Genomic DNA, 22,743 nt, shown 5'->3' on the forward strand with positions numbered 1-22,743 from the left:
GTAAACAAGGATGCCAAAAGCAAAGACAGAGGGAGTTGCATCCCTCTCATAATCTGCAAAAGCGAAACCTCAACGATTATACAATGAAGGAAACGCTGCATTTGGATCGGTTAGAAATCTTCAGAAAGCGAGCGGTTTATCAAGAAGCAAGGTTATTTCCTTTCTCCACGCTAACAATTCTTATACAAAATATCGTCAAGCAACTCGACATTTTAGACGATTACCTGCATTTTAAAAGTGGATAAATGAAATTTGGTGCCTTGATTGAGTTTTTCTGGACAAATTGTCGGAGTTTAATAACGGAGTAAAGTATTTATTAATCTGGGTTGATGTGTTTTCTTTTTTTGTCCGTGTTCAACCAATGAAATCAAAGAATTCTACAGATGCTGTAGCAGCTTTCAAAAAAATGCTACGAAAAAACAACATCCCACAAAGAGTATGGGTTGATCAAAGAACAGAGTTTGGTGGCGAAATTCGAAAATTTTGTAGACAAAAGAAAATTAAAAATTATTCAACGAGAAGTGAAACAAAAGCTGCCGTAGCTGAGAGAGCTATCAGATCTATAAAAAACATTATTTATCGCTTCATGGAAGGAAGCGGGTAAAAGTACCTTGTAAAAATGAGCTCCTCCTTTAATACAATGAATAGTAGAGTAAATAGATCTACAGGTAAAGCTCCAAAGGAGGTAAAAACAAAGACTTTTTATCATTTTTTTTTTACAAAAATCCAATCAATCAATACAAAAAACCTCGGTTTAAATTAGGGGATAAAGTACGAATTTCGAAATACGATATTCTTTTTAGAAAAGGCTACAAGTCACAGTTCACGAGTGAAATCTTTGAAAATGTTAAGATTGCTGCTTACAAACCTCCAACATACAACCTCAAGGGAGAGCAGGGTGATGAAATACTAGAAAAATTTTTTGAACGAGAGTTCTCAAAGTGTATCATTTAGTGATGAACACTTTTGCGGTAGAGCTGGTTTCCAACGCATCTTTTGATTTTTATCCAAATAATACAAATAATAGTACGTTCATATACAAATTTCCTTCCAGAACAGATTAACTTTGAAGGAGAATGAGAAGTGGCAATAGCCGAACAATCATATGCGTCTTTGTACCAGAATAATGCAGATGGAAAATTTTTCTATCTAGATGCTGCAACTCCAGATACAAAACCTTCCGATTATTATTCAATTGATGCAGGAGTATATATCCATCAATATCTGATATTTTGAACGAAATGAACAAAAAAAATTTAGGAAATAGAAAATTTTGAGAAAAATCCATTCAAATTAAAAGTCAACAAAATTACACAGAGAATCTCCCTAAGTGTTCCTAATGAAAACTCGGAACTAGTAATCTTCAGTACCAATTTCTGTCACGTATTTGGGTGTGAGGAAGCTGTTTACCGAATGGGAGTTTTTATGAATGGTGCTGGACCACATTTTCCTAAATTTTCCTACGATATTGTTCGAATTCATACTCTCATGATATACAGTGATATTGTTGAAAACAATTTTGTAGGTGATATAAAAGCCGCGCTTTTGAGATGTATTCCATTTATTTCTAAAATTAAAAATGGAGACAATATTTACTGGACAATATATGAAATATCAAAACTTCCCAAATCTTCAATTTAAAAAAATTCTTGAAAATTCTTTCCACTTCATTAAACTTGAGCGCCGCTACTCATACGGTGAAAAAATTCCCTTCAATTCAGTAGGGGTAACTACAGCTGTATTGATGTTCAGAAGAGCTTCAGACAGTCATTTTCAAAATTAAGCTTACAAAAAATGATTGCAGACAGTGATTTACCGTATTTTCGTGGTTATTCAAGACAAAGGGGAAGAGGATTTGGAGCTTTAGCACAAACAATTGGGAGGACTGCAATTCCATTTTTGGAACGATATGTTGTACCAGCAGCTAAAAGAGTTGGTGCTGACTTGATTGAATTAGCTGCGCCAGAAATCGGAAATGTATTAGCTGGAAGGAAAAAGTTTAAATCTGCAGCCACAGATGTTGGAAAGAAAACTTTACGTGAACAGCTAGGAGGAGGAAAACCTAGAAAACGACGTATTTTTCAAAAACGCTTGCCAAAAATCAGTCGACGTTGTCGAACTAGGTGGGATATTTTATCGAAACTAAAATGAATACCAGATCAATAAATGATAGCAATTTCCGTTATGGACACTTTACAAATCCTTGCTTGGAGATTTTTGACAAATATCCGGTTTTGGAACCAATTGAATCCTCCCATATTCAAGAAGTTTATCTCAGTACTTCATTGGATGAAAGCAGCATTGAACTTGAGTTTGAAACAGATAGAAGTATTTATTTCGATCATGGAAAAGAGCATGGAAAAGAGATATGGGTATGTCTTTCACTGATGACGATTTTCAAAATTTGATCCATGCAACAACTTGTTACACTCTCTTTTCTCCGACTGCGAAGTGTATTTAAACAATCAACAAGTGTACAACTCTAACGGACTCTATGGCCACAAAGCTCTGATGTTCAATGAATTCCATGGTTTTTCAATGAAAAAAGAAGGAATTTTGGCGTGTCATGGATACGAATTTGAGAAATATCCTAGTGATTATGAAAAAAGCCCGTTCGTAGATAGGGAAGAAGAGCTTTTGTTGAAAGATGGGGTCATCATATATGGTAACCTTGCAATCGACTTATTTCAATGTGAAAAATTATAACTTCCAAATACAAAAATTAGACTCAAATTGATTCGAGCGAGACCAAATTTTTACATAATCTCCTAAAATCCCCATGTTTCCCCTTAGAGTTCTTGACTGTTCACTTTTTACGAGACGTGTTGTCGTTAATGGAACACAAGACAATCAAGTATCAACTAACACATCAATCAGCTTGCTATAATTTTATGGAGACAATTGCGCGAAGATTTATTATTCCTTCTGGACAAAATCAATTTATTGAGGAAAATGTTTTCAATAATTCTCCAATCAGACGAATTGCAATAGCAATGAACACCAATTCAGCATTGACCGGACATTTTCAAGAAAATCCTTTTCATTATTGAAAGTTTGGAAAGCGGGAGCTGAGAATTGTTCGAGGGGACAGAGCTGTTGTCTCAATTGATACAACCAACAATTGTAGAGCTTATGTTACAACAATGAAGGCAATGAGCTTCAACGAAGAAATGCCTGCGTTAACGAATGATTTCTTTACAGATCAGTATGTGCTTGCATTCGATCTCACCTCACTCCAAGATGCTGGTGAGAATGTTCATTATCCTGAACTCAGTGGGGAAAGTCTTCGTTTAGAAATGTTCTTTGAATGTCCGCTAACCAATGTAACCGAGCTAATTGTTCTCGGAAAACGAATCTCAACAGTTAAAATTGATCAGTTTGGAACAGTTGCTAAAAATGTCTGAGGAAATATGCATTAAACAAGATTTTTAAATTTTTTTTTTCAATTTTTTATGGTTTTTATATTATTGCCTTCTGCGTTGGAACATTTTTTGGATATATACTTTTATCACATATATGCAACCCTTTTCATACTAAGATGAAAATTGGGGTAGAACTACTCCAAACTTATATGTATACCTTATTTGTACAGTATTCCTGGGACTTTCAATCATCAATATTATCTTTCATCCCGATGTCACCAGTAACAGTGAAGACAGAGTAGATAAATCTAGAGAAGATCTGATACGTACAATTCCCCAATCTAAGGATTGTTGCTTATTTGAAAAGAACGAATCATTTTAACTTGATTGTAATGTGAGAAATCCCTGTTCCAAAGGAGCTTGCGAATTGAAACAGAAAAACTGTTTTTATGGATAATCAATCTCTTCAATAAATTGTTGAACGCAGTCCTGAGCTAAAATTAAAATACATTGAATCGTTTCCGGCAAATTTCATTCCAAATTTACCCAAAATCAGATTTGCAATCCTTAACACTGCTTCGAGTAAAGAAGTCGGTGAACATTGGATATTGATTGTTCGACTCAACAGAAATTACTATTATGCGAATTCTCTGGCTCGATCAGTAACACATTACAAATTTTTGGGTAAAAAGTACCAAAAAATAATACATCGACCACTTCAGAAGATGCAAAATTTGTGTGGATTTTACGCAATTTTTGCAGCATTTTAAGTTTTTCCAAACCAAATTGAAAAATATTCATGATGTGCACGTGTTAATTTTCATAAGTAATTATAAGTAATAGTGTTCGTTTTGGTATTTAATAAGCTGAAGTTAATAAAGTCAATAGTATATGTTTCTCGTAACTGTTTCTAGTTAGTTTTCTAAACTTTTTTATCGGACTTTATTAACCACTCGGCTAAGTGTAATTTAATGTTCATTAATATTTATTCAGTTTATTGTAAATGATTTAGTATATTTGTATTTTGATGCTCATAATTTATTCTGTGTCTGTCATTTTATAATACTTTAATTCATTTTTTTCATTTATTTAACATCTTTTTTTCAAATAATGTACAAAAAAACAATGCATATATGCATGTATTTAGCAAGATGGCGCAGTGGGAGCGCGCTGGGCTCATAACCCAGAGGACGACAGATTGAAACTACCTCTTGCTATCTTGACTTTTTCCAAGTAATGAGCGCGCAAAAGACAATTGTTAAACAATTGATTCAAATAATTTGGGGAACAATCTTTGCAATTGCCCGGAAGCTTAACAAAAAAAATTTAACAAGTCACATAATTACCCTTCAGATAAATAGGGTAATTGAAAACCCACGCCAATTAGTTACACAATTTAATATGACCTAAAATTTGTAAACAAAAATTCAACATGTCACGTAATTACCTCTCAGATAATTACCGCAATTAATTACCCACGCCAATTCTATTGTTCTCAAGTAAACACTTAATAACTACACAAAAATTGATATTTTCAGAAGCGTCTTCCAACCTACCCCCCACATTTGCAACGATTATACTACTAGCATATGTCCATGCACAAATACATGCACAAAACCTAGACCCTATCTTAATACATGGCGGCGCCTATAACTAATCTTAATACATGTCCGAGGCTATCACTAATCTTATTACATGTCGGCGGCTATGAATAATCTCAAAACATGTCGGCGGCTATAATTAATCTTAATACATGTCGCCCGCTGATACATGTACACCTAATCTTAATACATGCAATCTATACCCTATCTTAATACATGTGAGAGGCCCCAATCTCCTGGAACTACGCTATACCCTATCTTAATACATGGGACTTCACCCCGGGTAGGGTAGCTCACTATATTACTACTAATGTAACCACGAAGTTTTTGAGAAAACCCGTTACATCAACGCCATAAGTTCAATAGTTTCCAACAAAAAATTACGCTAAATTATAGCTCAATGAGAAAACAAGGATGTTTGTCAATCATAATTCATCAACAGGACATCACAATAAGTCTTATGCTTAAGAAAGCAACAACAAAAACTAGCAAAAACCAAAAAGTCAAAAGAAAACTGCGAGAAGAATGTGTGGAAGCCATTTAAACCAAAAGCGTTTCTCTGAGAACTTTATCTGTGATCCATTGAACGTGTTCGCTAAGCCACTCGGAACTATCTATTTAATGATAATGTGATAAAGTTTCGAAGGGAACAAAATTAACAAAGAAATATTTGAAAACTACTGTCATCAAAGTCATAAAACCAATAGTTAGAAGATAAGGTCGCTAACCAGAAATATTTTAGTTGCATTACAAAAAACGGAGGTCCTGTCATTACTGAGACTGAATTACAGTTCAAAAAATTAAGTTTAAAATTGTTTAATGTCAAAAAAAATTATCTAAAATTATATTTTTATGTGTTTTAACAGCATTAATTTCAAGAATTTTCAACGGAAGTAAAAAACATTCAATTATTTCTCGATGAGAAGAGAAGGATATCATCAATATCTTATTTATTAGACATCACAATAATTCTTATGATTATGAAAATAACGACAAATACAGGCAAAAATCAAAAAAAAAAATTCAGCAGAAATGCGAGAAGAACGTGTCGAAGCCATTTAAACCATAATCTTTTCTGCGATTTTTTTATTTACGATACATAGGACATCTTTCAAAAACCATTTCGAACTATCAATTTCAGGAAAAATAGATAGATAAGATTTCAAAAGGAACCAAAATTACCAAAAACATCCGATATTTCTTTGAAATTTGAAAAAAAAACTCGTGTTATTGAAGCCATAATATCAATAGTTGTCAGATAAAATCGCTTACCAGAACAATGTTGGTTGTAATAGAAATGAGGGGTTTCTCTAATTTTTTTTAAATTTTTTAACAGCCAATAGCTGTTCACTCAAAGCACTATATAGGGTTACCTAAAGCTTATTTGAAAGCCGATTGCCATTTTAGTTAGCGATTCAATGCATCAGGGCTCCCAAAATTTAGTAAAATCTCAAAAAGAAAATAAAAACTTCATTAAAAGTTTCGAAAAGTTTCGAAAACTGAACGAATATTTTGTTCATTGCGTATAATTTGGCTGTAAATGAGGTTCGTCATTAACGGAGCGTCGATATGAAAAGTGACTAGTCACTAAGTGTTTTAAAAACCATTAATTAATGGAAAAGTTTTCTGAACAAAAACAGCTCTCAAATTGAATTCGAGTTTTTTATTGATTGTAAACTTCTTCACAGATCAGAACTAGCCGGTCTTTTTAGCGGTCTTTTTATCGGTCTTCTGGTAACACAAAATTGTTGCATTTTGTAGCGTGAAATGGGATGGGTGTTCATATACTATTTTTATAGAAAAGCTTTAATTTGATCAAAAATTCCTCTAAAAGTGAACAAAACCATGCAAATATCACGTGTTCACAAATTTTCACCTCGATAAATCCTCGAAAAATACGAAATTCAAAAAATCTTCTTAATTTTGAATTCTACACCGGAAGAGCTTTTTAACGATACCACTCACATTTCTCTGCGATGAATATATCGATCGGCAAAAATTGTTTGAATAAATTTTGTGTATACAGTTGCTCCCTCCACAAGTGGGGTCGGAACAAAAGTATGACAAAAAAACAAACAAACATGTCTTTTCGACAAAACGGAAGTTGATTAGCTGGGTCACCTATCAAACAAAAACTCTCACCATAAGAGAGAAAACTGATGTCACATGCCGCTAAAATCACCAACAAGTCAGGAAAAGATGAGATCAATTATTGGATGCGTACAATATCTCAAAAATTTTTAAAAGTTTATCACAAACGAGTCATTCTCAACGCTTTCAAAAACAACTACATCTTTTTCTGAATACAATAACATGAAGTGCACCTCCAAGAAACCACAAACGGAACTGCAAATACAATGGAAGATAAGCAATTTAACTACAATTTCGATGCAAGAATAAAATGTGAAACACACATTAAAGGGAATGTGTGGGGTTATGGAGCAGCTAACAGATGGTAAACAACAGACTGCGCATCGCAAATTTTGAATGATATTGAGGAAATCTATAGCGTAAAAGAATTGCTATTTTTAGATTGAACACTGGGTGTATTACAAAAAAATGGAACGTGTCAAGTTATCGCAGAAATTAGTGTCATTTTGTTTTAAATGAAGGAACACTGATCCTATAAGTCCTAAAACAGCCAATTAAAACGATGGATGGGCAGTCCATTGCCATTTATTTTCAAAATAGGTTGTTTATAGGGCTTAAAAACGGGCTTGGTTGATTATATTATCAGTGACCCAAATCAATATGATCTTAATACCTCTACATGTTATGAGGGTTTAAGTGCTTTCAAAACAAACTTAACGCTGCATATTGAGTTATGAGTTTTCGCAAGCGGCAAAAAAGGCGTTTTTTAACTGAGTTGAAAAATTAATTTCTTAAAAATGAGAGAATAACAAAAGTCAAATTTTACAGTCGAATTTAGAGATTTATAGGAGAGAACTGAATTTTTTTGGATCCAAACGGATATTTGATTTTGGGGATGAAAACAGGCTCAAAATCAGCTTTAAATATACCTATAATCACTGCAGGAAAATCAAGATACAGAAACTAACCTTAGCAACGTGATTTAGATTGGAGGTCGCAAGGGTTACCCAATATGGTTTGCTTCTAAAATTTCCCAGAAGTTGGTCGCAGGAGGTACCATAGATGGTATGCATTTACACTTTTCTTAGAATTCGTTCAAATTTCCGATGGTATCAAGATCATTCAATACATGCTGGGAAGATTTTACGTCAGAAAATCTCACTCTAATAATAGTTATCTAGATTCACCAGTTTGAACCAAGTATTGATTCTAAGCACCATTTCTTGACTCTTCATTTACACAACGTTTGTGATTAAAATCAATTTGCTCCGGTCTTTGTCATCTGTTGAGTTAAACTTTCTTTCTACCATTTCTCACTAAGTTCATGACTAGAGTTTGCTCATTTTTCTAACACCCCAACTCAGCCTTGAGTTGATTGCGTACAGTCTGTTCCATCAAAACGGTTCTGAATGTTTCCACCATCGGTACGGGTAAAGATTTCGTGAAGATGTCGGCTCGGCTGCCATTTTCTCAGTAGGAACGTATTCAATTGAAATACTCCCCTCGTCCGTCTTGTCCCAAATAAACTGGAAAATTGTCTCAGTGTGTTTGCCCCTCTTATGCATCATTGGGTTTTTGCACAATTTGATACAACTCTGGTTTTCCTCTCCAATTGCTATTGGATGTTTCTGTTGGATGCCGAAATTCTCCAAAATTTGTTTCAGATACAATGCTCTTGAACTGCTGCTGCCATGCCCTGATATTCTCCTGCTGCTGAAGGAAGAGCAACTGTGTCCTGCTTCTTGACACCCCAGCTGAGTGCTGCGACACCTCCGTTAAGCTTCAAGTAATAGCCCCTCGATGATTTTTGTCGTTCACATTGCCAGACCAGTGTGCATCACTTTCTATCACTAAACCATAACAAGCTTCTTTTTTGTGAAAAAATTTTCAACTTTTTGAACCTTGAAGATATCGCAGAAGTTCTTTTCCGCACAGCCAGTGTTGATTTGCGGGTGCATTCAAGTGATTGGACAAAATGTTGACTGTGAACATAACGTCTGGCCTCGTCTGTTTGACCAGATACAGAAGTGATCCAACCAAGCTTCTGCAGAACCTGTGGTCCACTTCTTCGTCTCCGTTCTGTGCTGCCTTAAGTTTGAAATTAAATTTAGCTGGAGTTCTTGACTCTTCATTTACACAATGTTTCTGATTAAAAGCAATTTGCTCCGGTCTTCGTCATCTGTTGAATTAAATTTTCTTTCTATCATTTCGCACTAAGTTCATGACTATAGTTTGCTCAATTTTCTAACACCGCAACTCAGACTTGTGTTGATTGCGTAGAGTCTGTTCCATCAAAACAGTTCTGAATGCTTCCATCTTCGATGCGTAATATTTTTCTTGAAGATGTCAGCTGCCATTTTGTCAGTAGGAACGTAAGGAAATGAAATAGTCCAATCTTACGTCTTGTCCCAAATGAAAGGAAATTTTGTCGCAATGTGTTCGCCCCTCTTGTGCATGACTGGGTTTTTGCACAATTTGATACAACTCTGGTTGTCCTCTCCAGTTGCTATTGGATGTTTCTGTTGGACGCCGAAATTTGCCAAAATTTGTTTCAGATAGAATGCTCTTGAACTGCTGCTGCCATAGCCTGATATTCTCCTTCTGATGAAGAAAGAGTAACTATGGTCTTCTTCTTGAAACCCCAGCTGAGTGCTGCGCCACGTCAGTTAAGCTTGAAGTAATAGCCCGTCGTCAATTTTTTGTCGTTCATTTTACCAGAACAATATGCATCACTTTCCACCACGAAATCATAGCAATCTTCTTTCGTCTAAGTAAATTTTCAACATTTCGAACCTTGAAGATGTTGCAAATCGTTTTCCGCACAACCAGCGTTGATTGGTTGTTGCAATTATGTGTCTGGACATAATGATGACTGTGAACATGATGTCTGGTTTCTTCTGTTTGGCCAGATACAGAAGTGATCCAACCAAGCTTCTGTAGATCCTGTGGTCCACTTCTTCGTCTCCAATCTGAGCTGTCTCAAGTTTCAATTTCAAATTAGCTGGAGTTCTTGAGTGTTTGAATTGATCCATTTGAAACCTTTCAAGCATTGCTTCTATGTAGCGTTCTTGGTCGACTGTGGCTTTGCCTTCTTCTCGTATGATTCTTAGACCCAGAACCCAGTGTAGTCTCTCTCTGTCCGCCACGTGAAATGTTGCCTCGAGCGCGTTTTTGACATCGAAGATCACTTTTGTTCTTCCTGATGCAACTATGATGTCCTCAATCAAAACCAAGGTGAATAAGTGATTCTTTGTCTCTGCTCTCGCGAATAAGCAATGATCGTTCCTGCTTCTGTTGATCCCCTCTCTCAGTAGTAAGTTTGCCAGTTCCTTATATCAGTTGTTCGCTGCCTGAGTCAAACCATAAATTGATATATTCAGTCGACATACTAAATTTTCTCTATCTGAAAACTGTTTAACAAACTTCTGTGGCTGTTCCAGATACACTTCTACCTCTTTTGGTGACAGCAGGAAAGCCGTCCTGACATCAAGTTGGTGCATCACATGGCCTTGCTTCGCTGATAATTGAAGAAGAATCATGAATGTCTCTGGCTCAAAGGAAGGCACAAAAGTCTCAAAGTCGTCCAGTCCTTCCACTTGTTTGAAACCTTTTGCCACATAGCCTGCTTTGTATTTGTCAACTTGAACACGGGGTCCAAATTTCACTTTGTAAATTCATTTTCCCGCTAGGACGTCCCTGTTTCTGGGTCGTCTCACTAGGTTTCAAGTTCCGTTGTCTTGTATTGTCTTGACCTCGTCCATCATTGCCTCCCGGTGTCAATGGTCCCAATTGTCACCTTGCTTGGTTTCGTAGAATGTATTGGGTTCCACATAGTCACCCTCAGTCACGGCAAGATGGATCCTGACTTCTCCAAAAAATTCTGGAACATTCTTTGCTCGTCTCTCTCGTCTGGGCTATGCCCTGTCAGCCTACTCCAGTGCCTCTTCAAAGAAGCCAACTGTCTCTGACAGTGAGAAAACCTCTGTGTCACCATCTCAAAAAAATTTTGAAAGTTATTGCAGACCAGTCATTCTCAATGCTTTCAAAAACAACTACTTTTTTTCTGAACACAAAAACACGAAGTACACCTCCAAAAAACCACAAACGGAACTGCAAAAACAATGGAAGATAAGCATTTTATTTCTAATTTCGATGCAAGAATAATATTTAAAACACACCTTAAAGGGAGTGTGTGGGTTTATGGAGCAGCTAACAGATGGTAAACAACAGACTGCGCATCGCAAATTTTGAATAATATTGAGGAAATCTATAGCGTAAGCGAATTGGAAGTTTTAGGATTATTACAAATTAGGTGGAACATATCAAGTTGTCACAGAAATTAGTGCCGACTTGTTTCAAATGAAGGAACCCTGATCCAATAGGTCCTGAAACAGCCAATTAACACGATGGATTGGCTGTCGATTACCATTTTTTTTTCAAAACAGGTTGTTTATAGGGCTTAAAAACGGGATTGATTGATTATATTATCAGTGATCCAAATCAATATGATATTAATACCTCTACATGTTATGGGGGTTTAAGTGCTTTCAAAACAAATTTAATTCAACGCTGCATATTGAGTTATGAGTTTTTGCAAGCGGAAAAAAGGCGTTTTTTAACTGAGTTGAAAAATTAATTTCTTAAAAATGAGAGAATAACAAAAGTCAAATTTTACAGTCAAATTTAGAGATTTTTAGGAGAGATCTGAATTTTTTGGATCCAGATGGATATTTGATTTTGAGGATGAAAACAGGCTCAAAATCAGCTTTAAATATACCTATTATCACTGCGAGAAAGTCAAGATACAAAACTAACCTTAGCAACGGGATTTAGAGTGGAGGTCGCAAGGGTTAACCAATATGGTTTGTTTTTGCAAGTTTCCCAGAAGTTAGTCGCAAGAGGTACCATAGATGGTATGCATTTACACTTTTCTTAGAATTCGTTCAAAATTCCGATGGTATCAAGATCATTCAATACATGCTGGGAAGATTTTACGTCAGAAAATCTCACTCTAATAATAGTTATCTAGATTCACCAGTTTGAACCAAGTATTGATTCTAAGCACCATTTCTTGACTCTTCATTTACACAATGTTTGTCAATAAAATCAATTTGTTCTGGTCTTCGTCATCTGTTGAATTAAACTTTCTTTCTATCATTTCTCACTAAGTTCACGACTATAGTTTGCTCAATTTTCTAACACCCCAACTCAGAGTTGAGTTGATTGCGTAGAGTATGTTCCATCAAAACAGTTCTGAATGCTTGCATCTTCGATACGGTATACTTTACTTGAAGATGTCAGCTGCCATTTTGTCAGTAGGAACGTAATGAAATGAAGTAGTCCAATCTTACGTCTTGTCCCGAATGAAGTGAAATTTTGTCGCAATGTGTTCGCCCCTCTTGTGCATGTCTGGATTTTTGAACAATTTGATACAACTCTGGTTGTCCCCTCCAATTGCTACTGGACGTCTTTGTTAGATGCAGAAATTCTCCAAAAGTTATTTTAGATTCACTCCTCTTGAACTGCTGCTGCCATGCCCTGATATTCTCCTGCTGCTGAAGAAAGAGCAACTGTGCCCTGCTTCTTGAGACCCCAGCTGAGTGCTGCGCCACGTCCGTTAAGCTTCAAGTAATAGCCCCTCATGATTTTTTGTCGTTCACATTGCCAGACCAGTGTGCATCACTTTCTATCACTAAATCATAACAAGCTTCTTTTGTGTGAAAAAGTTTTCAACTTTTTGAACCTTGAAGATATCGCTGAAGTTCTTTTCCGTACAGCCAGTGTTGATTGGAGGGTTCATTCATGTGAATTGACAGAATGTTGAATGTGAACATAACGTCCGGCCTCGTCTGTTTGGCCAGATATAGAAGTGATCCAACCAAGCTTCTGTAGATCCTGTGGTCCACTTCTTTGTCTCCGTTCTGTGCTGTCTTAAGTTTGAAGTTCAAATTAGCTGGAGTTCTTGACTCTTCATTTACACAATGTTTGTGATTAAAATCAATTAGCTCCGGTCTTCGTCATCTGTTGAATTAAACTTTCTTTCTATCATTTCTCACTAAGTTCATGACTATAGTTTGCTCAATTTTCTAACACCCCAACTCAGACTTGAGTTGATTGCGTACAGTATGTTCCATCAAAACAGTTCTGAATGTTTCCAACTTCGGTACGTTAAAGATTTCGTGAAGATGTCGGCTTGGCCGCCATTTTCTCAGTAGGAACGTGTTGAATTGAAATAGTCCCATCGTCCGTCTTGTCCCAAATGAAGTGGAATATTGTCTCAATGTGTTTGCCCCTCTTATACATGACTGGGTTTTTGCACAATTTGATACAACTCTGGTTGTCCTCTCCAATTGCTATTGGATGTTTCTGTTGGATGCCGAAATTCTCCAAAATTGGTTTCAGATACAATGCTCTTTAACTGCTGCTGCAATGCCCTGATATTCTCCTTCTGATGAAGAAAGAGTAACTATGGTCTTTTTCTTGACACGCCAGCTGAGTGCTGCGCCACGTCCGTTAAGCTTGAGGTAATAGCCCGTCGTCAATTATTTGTCGTTCATTTTACCAGACCAATATGCATCACTTTCCACCACTAATTCATAACAATCTTCTTTTGTCTAGGTAAATTTTCAACATTTTGAACCTTGAAGATGTTGCAAAAGTCGTTTTCTGCACAACCAGCGTTGATTGGTGGGTGAAATTATGTGTCTGGACATAATGATGACTGTGAACATGATGTCTGGTTTCTTCTGTTTGGCCAGATACAGAAGTGATCCAACCAATCTTCTGTAGATTCTTTGGTCCACTTCTTGGTCTCCGTTCTGTGCTGTCTCAAGTTTCAATTTCAAATTAGCTGGAGTTCTTGAGTGTTTGATTTGATCCATTTGAAACCTTTCAAGCATTGCTTCTATGTAGCGTTCCTGGTCGACTGTGGCTTTGCCTTCTTCTCGTCTGATTCTAAGACCCAGAAACCAGTGTAGTCTCTCTCTGTCCTCCACGTGAAATGTTGCCTCGAGCGCGTTTTTGACATCGAAGATCATTTTTATTGTTCCTGATGCAACTATGATGTCCTCAATCAAAACCAAGGTGAATAAGTGACTCTCTGTCTCTGCTCTTGCGAACAAGCAATGATCGTTCCTGCTTCTGGAGATCTCCTGTCTCAGTAGTAGAATTGCCAATTGCTTATACCACTTGTTAGCTGCCTGTTTCAAAACCTAAAGTGATTTATTCAGTCGACATACTAACTTCTATCCGAGCCGTCTTGACATCAAACTAGTGCATCACATGGCCTTGTTTCGCTGATTATTGAAGTAAAATCCTGAATGTCTCTCGCTCACAGGTAGGCGCAAAAGTCTAAAAGTTCTCCAGTCCTTCCACTTGTTTGAACCTTTTTGCCACATAGCGTGCTTTGTAATTGTCAACCTGAAAACTGGGTCCCAATTTCATTTTGCAAACCCATCATCCCGCTAGGACGTCCCTGTTTGTGGGTCGTCTCACTACGTTTCAAGTTCCGTTGTCTTGGAGTGCCTTGACATCGTTCATCGTTGCCTCCCGGTGTCAGTGGTCCCAATTGTCACCTTGCTTGGCTTCGTAGACTGTATTGGTTTCCACATAGTCACCATCAGTCACGGCAAGATGGATCCTGACTTCTCCAAAAAATTCCGGAACATTTTTTGCTCGTCTCTCTCGTCTAGGCTCTGCCCTGTCCGCCTGCTCCAGTGCCTCTTCAAACGAGCCAACTCTCTCTGACAGTGAGAAGTCCTCTGTGTCACTGTCTTCCAGTGACTGGGAGTCTCTGAGACTCCCTCTTGTTGCAGTAGATTCTTCATCTAGTGCTGCTTCCTCAACATTCGAGGCATCTTGTCTCAGTGTCGTTTCTTGAATGTTCACGGTCTCTAAGTCATGCCACTCCTCCCTTATTAAAGTAAATATGCCGAGCTCCTCATTGTTGCCATCATCTTGATAATAATCATCTGGGTGCCAGATCCCCAGCTGCGTTGAATTTTCGTCTAGTAGGCCGAGCGTCTTTGTGTTGTCAGGAAATGAGCCCACTTCGTACTATCCTTGACTATAAAATCTCGAAATGCCACCTCTCTGCGTGTTTTGGGCAGATACAACAAGTATCCCGTGTCTCCTCCAGTGTATCCCAAAAACTTTCCTTCCAGTGCCATGGGTTCAAGGTTGATGACATCTTTAACCCTCTTCATCATCAAGTCTGTGCAACCAAAAATAGGTAATTTACTATTTGAAAGCTTAAGTTTTATACCTACCATCAGCTCTCTGGGCATTTTCTTCTCCTTGTCTCACAACTAAGTTTTTGATTCTTGTTGTGTGGAGAATTGCTGCTTACCAAATAACCTTCGGAAGACCCGAGTCAATGAGCAAGCATCTTGTCATCCCCAGCTGTGTCGTGTTGCACCTCTCAATTAACCTTTTCTGTTGTGGCGTCTCTGGTATGGTCTTCTCCTGTAGAATGCCTGCATCTAAACAGTACATCCTGAACTGCTCTGAGAGAAACCTCTTCGCATTGTCTTGTCTCAGCTTTTTGGGCATCCCCACACTGAGAAGAAACTTCTTTGGGCTGGCCAGTGCTTCCTTTTTTGCCTTAATCAAGTCCACAAACAAAAACTTCAAATACTGGTCTGCAAACACAATGCAGAAACGGAATCCTGTCAGTGATTGTACTGTGAAAGGTCCCATGACGTCTGTGAACACCCTCTTCAGCTTCTATTCTTCTTGGGTCTCTGCCACTATTGGTACTGGAGGCTTTGTGATCTTTGCCATTGCGCACACATTGCAAAACACGCATGTTTACATCATCGAGTTTCCCCACTGTCTCTGGCGTTCTCCTGACCACATCCGCTTGATTCAAACGACCCAATTGTCTGTGCCACTTCCTTGCACAGTCAAATTTCATGCTGTTGGAACTCATCTTGAATTCTAGAACGGTGCAGGGTAAGTGAAACAAATTATTTTCTTGTGTTATTTTTAACGGATTTCCCGTCTGGTCTGGAGTTTCATGCAGCTATTTCCTTTCTCAAAGGTGAAGCCCTGTCCCCACTACGAGCATCTTGAGACTGATTGTAGGTTTGAGGAGTAGTCTGGCACACACAAAAAATTTTTGAGTTTGCGTTGGAGTTCCCCTTTGTTTGAGGGAAAGCTTATCCTCACACAGCCTATGTCCCCCACTGTGGAAGCTTCTTCGTTTGGATTTTTTGACCACTGATCGAAAGGGCATAAAGTCCAGGAACGCGTCGATGTTCGTCACTATGTGATCTGTATAACCACTGTCCACTAGCATGCCTGCTGTCTTCCACTGGGTAAGAGCTGCCCAAAATCCCTCGACTGGTGTACCCAATGTGGGACTCGTTGCCACTGACTCATGTTTGCATCCATCTCTTTGTCTCTTGCATGCCCTGTCTAAGTGACACTTCTCACCGCACTTGCTGCACTGTGTTGTCTTTTTCTTCCTGCAGTCCTTGGCAAAGTGTTTAGGGATCCCACACACAAAACAATTTCCTTTCTTGGGTCCCTTCTTGTAGTTTGTCTCTTGTGCTTCTGTGCTGTGCTCTCAAGGAATTTCTGCAGCCTTTTCCTCTACTCTGTGAATTTCGGTGCCGGCTTAAAGCTTTCCGGTATAATAATACTTTCAAACTTCATTGGCAGACCTTTAGAGACCAATGCGTTGTAGAGGGTCTCTGAGACTGCGTCCCCTGCTTCTTGTAGCCTTGTGAGCAACCTCTCTCCTCTGATGAAGAAGCTATCCAAATGCTCAGAATCCTCGAGCTGCAGTCGACCCAGCTGTGCCATCAAAGTTACCACTGTCGGCGTCTCCACAATCTGAAATCTCTCTTGCAAAAAAATCCAAGTTATTGCTCCTTTCCGATGCCGTCATCTCCCACACAGTCATTTCTCATCAATATGAGGGTTGTTGCATCTAGAGTCAGTGCCAGATGGCACCACACATTGTTCCGTTTCTCCTTGATGTCTGCTACTTCCTTCTCATATGCATCCTTCAGCACCTTATGGTTCTTCTTGTCATCATTGCTTGCCCCATTGGCTAGTAGTGCAGGCTCATTGGGTTGCTCTTCTGTCCCAAGAAAAGACTTGTAGAGTCCGTTCGTCTGCATCATAGCCGCAAATTTTGTGCTCCAGATTGGAAAGTCCGTTGCCCTTCCTGTGTAGGTCAGTAGCTTCACTTTCTGTTGATCCATCGTAGTTTGAGCAGGCAAAACAGTTGTGAAAAGAGAAGGTACTAAGCAGAAAACGATTATAACTGTCAAAAACAAATCAATTTTGTTTTAGAAACTATTTTTTGACTTAAGAAGAAAAATTAATTTCTTAAAATGATAGAATAACGAAAATGATGTTTTACAGTAGAATTTGGAGATTTACAGGAGAGATCTGATTATTAGATCAAGATGGTGATTTGATTTTGGGGATGAAAAAAGGCTAAAAATAAGCTGTATATATACCGATTATCACTGCGAGAGAATCAAAATACAAAACTTATCTTAGCACCATGATTTACAGAGGGGGTCGCAAGTGTTACCCAAAATGGTTTGCTTCTGCGAATCTCCCGGAAATTAGTCGCAGGAGGTACCATAGATGGTATGCATTTACACTTTTCTAAAAACTCGTTCACATTTCTGGTGGTATCAGAGTCACTTAATACATGCTGAGAAAATATTACATCAAATGATCTCACTCTAATATTAGTTGTCTAGGTTCATCATTTTGTATCGAATATCGATTTTTAGCACCACTTCTTGACGATTCTTTTATATAAACTTCTTGGTAATCTGGTAATTTAAACTTTTTGCTTTTAATTCTCACTAAGTTCATGACTCTAGTTTGATCAATATTCAAACACCCCAACTCAGACATGAGCTGAATGCGTAGAGTCTGTTCGATCGAAACAGTTCTGAATATTTCCTCCTTCGATACGGGTAATGGTTCGCGAAGATGTCGGCTGCCATTTTGTCAGTAGGAACGTAATGAATTGAAATAGTCCCAGTTTCCGTCTTGTCCCGAATGAAGTGAAATTTTGTCGCATGTGGTTGCCCCTCTTGTGCATGACTGGGTTTTTGCACAATTTGGTACAACTCTGGTTGTCTTCTCCAATTGCTATTGGATGTTTCTTTTGGATGCCGAAATCCTCCAGGAGTTGTTTCAGATACAATGCTGTTGAACTGCTGCTGCCATGCCCTGATATTTTCCTTCTGACGAAGAAAGAGAAACTGTGGCCGGCTTCTCGACACCCCAGCTGAGTGCTGCGTCACGTCCGTTAAGCTTGAAGTAAAAGCCCGTCGTTCATTTTCTGCCGTTCACATTAGCAGACCAGTCTGCATTACTTCCACCACTAAATCATAACAAGCTTCTTTTGTGTAAGTAAGTTTTCAACCTTGATTTACAGTGGGGTCTCAAGGGGCACCCAATATGACTTGCTTCTGCAAATTTTCTCAGAAATCACTCGCAGGGGATACCATGATGCTATTGCTATGCATTTAGACTTTTCTAAGAATTTGTTCAAATTTCCGGTGGTATCATGATCATTCAATACTTGCTGGGAAGATTTTACATCAAATAATCTCACTCTAATATTAGTTATCTAGATTTACCAATTTGAACCAAATATTGATTCTTATAACCCTTTCTTGACGATTCACTTATATAAACTTTGTGATTAAAATCAATTTGCTTCTGTCTTGGTAATCTGGTGAGTTAAACTTTCGTTCTATTAATTCTTACTAATTCATGACTATAGTTTGATCGATATACTAACGCTGCACGAAATGCGTTCTTTTCAATGCCTCAAATTGCATCACAAAAACGAGAAAAGGAACCAAAAGTCGAAAATAAAATTAGAAACAAGTCCTTTTCATGTGCCGATTTCGCTCGCCGCAATATCGAACGCCAATTGATAGCATCGCAGCAACAAAAACGAAACAAATAGACTCAACTAAATTGCCCATCGTTGCTAAATTGATAAATGTAAGCAAACGGCACAAATTGACTACGCTCTTTTTGCCCAAAATTAGAAAACAAATTAGCTGCCTCCTGATATCGATGAAGAAGCTGTAAACACAATAGATTACTCGAAACTATACGTGGTCTTGTTATGTCTGCACCGATCGCATTAAAATCCCCAAATCGAAGGACATCTATTTATATTGACGCCATAGTACGCACCTAGGAAGCTGAGACAGAGTCTGGTCTACTTGTTCCAAGAACCAAAGCGCTTCCATCGAACTGAACTTCGCAAAAGGAGACCAAATAACAAATGCTCCATTGAAAATCTTGACGGGTTATATGGATTGATCGCAACTGGATCCATGGTGATAAAGACTGACAAACAGACGTCAAAAATACGAAGCCTGCCCAGCCAGAGTTCACAATCGGCAATTTTGATCTGGCCAAATTTGGTACGAAGGCTGAAAAAGGATACTAGTTTGGACCTTTACGCAAAACGCTGCCCGACGCTTCCAACCGACAAGACGACTAAACAAGAAAATAGAGAAAAATGCCGGAGACCCAAGGATAAAACTAGAAAGCGGAGCAAAAATCAAAGACCAAAAGGTAACTGATAACAAAAACTGCATATCTTCCACACACTCAAACGTTTCTCACGCTACTTCATTTGCCAGCACTCTGAACCAAATGAAAAGGTGCATATGATTCGAACTTTAGAGTCTGAACTTCAAATTTTTGAGTATATATTTCCGGACTTTCATTTTCTGTTTTAATTGAGACCAAAAAAGTTCTTTTAATGGAAAAACCTCCATGTAAACTTTTTAATATTGTAAATTTTGCATTATTTTGTTCATTTTTTCAAATATAACTTTTTCTTTATGATAATGCTTCCGGGTCGAGGAAAAATCGGAAAAATACGTAAGATAAGCGGTGAAAAGTTGTTTTTATCACCGCAAATTTGGTACATAATTTTGCGGTGAAATTGTGTTATTTCACCACTAAGTTAAGCGGTGAATATATGTAACTTTCACCACATTCACTGCTGATCTCACACAATTTTATCACTTTTTTCTAAGCGGTGAATTTATGTAACTTTCACCACATTAACTGCTGATCTCACACAACTGGGACACTTTTTTCAAAGCAGTGAAGTGATGTAACTTCACCGCTACCAGGCGATAATGTTTTTCACCGCATTCACCGCCTGATTTATGTAATTTCACCGCCTTCACCGCTTATCTTACAAAATTTTCCACATTCACCGCTTATTTTACTTAATTTTGCGTTGAATGGTGGTGACACCTCGACCCGAGCTTCGATTAATTGATTCTGATATATTTGTACTGTAACGATATCATTTATAGTCGACAAAAAGTATTTTTACATTAATTAAATATGGAAAAGTGATTGTTGAAGAAATCAGTGCATTTCTCACATAGTTTTAGGGAAAATTACTCGACCTGGGTAACAACCAATTGGAGTTGTGATTGTTCTTATGCTATTGTTGCATCCATCAATTTGAGGCTCTACTTACTAAAATAACCGCCTCCTAAGGAATGAGGGGCTGTGGCGAATGTCTGATCTGTAATGTTGATGAATGTCATGCAAGAGGACACGACAAGTCTAGTCTTGCTGAAACTCGCAGACACTTCATTGTGTAATGCTAAGTCAATGTCGTACGCACTACCACCCCACTTTGAGGTCCCTGTTGCATCTATGTACGTCTTGGGTGGGTCACTGCTCATGTCACAGTAAACATGTGCCAAGTGAGATCGGATCTGTATCCAAATGTAGCCTGAGGTCGCTGGGAAAATAAATTGATTTCAACTTTCGCGTGCATGTAGTGGTCATCGGCATAATAAAGAATTTCGACAACCAGGATAGGAACATTTTTAGCACTTTAAAAACGCCAGACCGGCAAAACTGTTTTTTTGTCCATCTCTGGGAGTGCTTTCGGAGATTGAGTTAAAATTACCGTGTTTAGACTCGAAGTTCGACATTAGTCCTTAGATTTCAGAGTCCCTTTAGTTGTAGAGAAATGCTACAAGAAAAAAAACTTCTATTAGAAACAAGAAGTTGTTCTCTTTACGACTAGCACAAATACCAAGCACTAGACATGCAAGAAACCCAACGCACAGAACTGGCGTGGTTCTGAGGATGAGAAGTTATCTACAGAAAGAAGTACCAGCAAAAACGCCGGTTAATCCAGTCAAACAAAGAAATCTTCAGATGAAACAGTTTTCATGTTTGCCAATAACATTTAAATGCGCTAAAAATTAGACTAATCTCTTATCGACGCTCTCATCAGACCAATCTGCATCTGCGCTGGAAAGATTCTCTGATTTGACGCAAATTAATTTCAAATTCTCTGTGATCAAACGCAGTCGCGCTCAAAATTACCTGATATGAGTAGCATCAACCATAGTTTAGTAAGAAAAAATTTTATTCTCAATGCAAAAAATTGCATTAATCAGACACAATTTCGACCAAGTTTTTTGTGATAATATCCGCGTATGCTAAAAATTGTCTCTAATCAGACCACGTTGTGCCCAAAATTGTTATGATCAGATTTAAGTGCTCTCGAGTCGGCCTCTGATTAGTCTATCTTGCTATTTTGAGATTCCTCAGACCAAGTAATTAAAATTCAGAACTGAAGTGTGTGCGCGTGAGTGCATGATAAGAAGCTAGTTTAAATAACAATTAACTTGGTTAACATAACGGTGGTTATCAATACAACAGATCAACAGTTATGAATCTAATTTCATCAGCATTTTTTATTTTTATACTTTTAAAATGTTCGTTTTTGTTCTCCCCACTTTGATCAGGCAAGAATAAAAATAGTAGAACTGCACATTAATAAGGCTCCCGTTTGCTGCAATCGTTTTGGCGGCTCATCATAAAAGGACCGATCCGGACTCATCTTATTCTGAATCGGTTATTAAATCTGGCCAAAAAAGAGCGAGTCAAAATCATTGAGGCAGACACCTTGATCATATCTGTCGACAAAGATTGCAACAGTAATGGATCAGGTCGCGGAAGCCCGTGTCAACAACTAGGAAGCCCGTGCCAACAACTAGGGACCCTTGCCAACAACATTGCCGCTGATCCTCGAATAGCGGTGATTGACAAGGATTGCATCAATTTACAGAAGGCTACAGACAACCTCTGCGCTTGGAAAGAACGGTTGTCACTTAACACAGCCAACCGCTTGAGCGTTTTCTTCAAGATTGCCGATATTCTGCCAAGGACTTCAATTGGAAAGGGGACAAATATGTTTCCCATTTTTTGTGCAGTTTTCGTCGTGGAGGCATTATTTTTTTCTCATCTGCTGCATCAAGCGCATATTTTGCTTCTGTAGCCGCCTTAGTGAGAGAGTTGGATTGCAACGACGAAGTAACATTTACATCAAATGGAGCAGCTTTGCCCGCTTTGCAAGTCGGGACAAAGATGTCTCCGGCGTGTGATTGGCTTTCTGGAATGAGGTTCTTTTTTTCCAATACTGGTGAGAGATTCGCAAATGAGCAAGCGGACACTATTTTATCTCGAATCCGATCATGTCGTGCAATTGCGTCTCCTCGCCCGTGACACGCAATGGCATGATCCCCATAGATGTCAAAAACTCCTGCATTACAGAACGAGCACATTCTCTCTCACAAGCTAGAGTCTCTTTGAAACCACAAAATGTTTCATTATCAAGAGCATGCTGGATCGCCTTTGCA

At 38.1% G+C, this 22,743-nt stretch overlaps 1 protein-coding gene across 1 annotated transcript in view; it reads right to left on the minus strand.

Annotated features, from left to right (window-relative positions):
• Positions 1 to 20,858, minus strand: part of LOC142339957 (uncharacterized) — a 46,719-nt gene extending 25,861 nt beyond the window's left edge. The window contains exon 1 of the mRNA XM_075390327.1: positions 20,559 to 20,858. Coding sequence (XP_075246442.1) covers positions 20,559 to 20,769 — 211 coding nt within the window. The 5' untranslated portion in view covers positions 20,770 to 20,858. The remainder of the gene's footprint in view (positions 1 to 20,558) is intronic.
• Positions 20,859 to 22,743: the final 1,885 nt, after the last annotated feature.

Source organism: Convolutriloba macropyga, chromosome 5, assembly GCF_964194025.1.
Source record: "Convolutriloba macropyga chromosome 5, txConMacr16.3, whole genome shotgun sequence".
Taxonomy (NCBI): Eukaryota; Metazoa; Xenacoelomorpha; order Acoela; family Convolutidae; genus Convolutriloba; species Convolutriloba macropyga.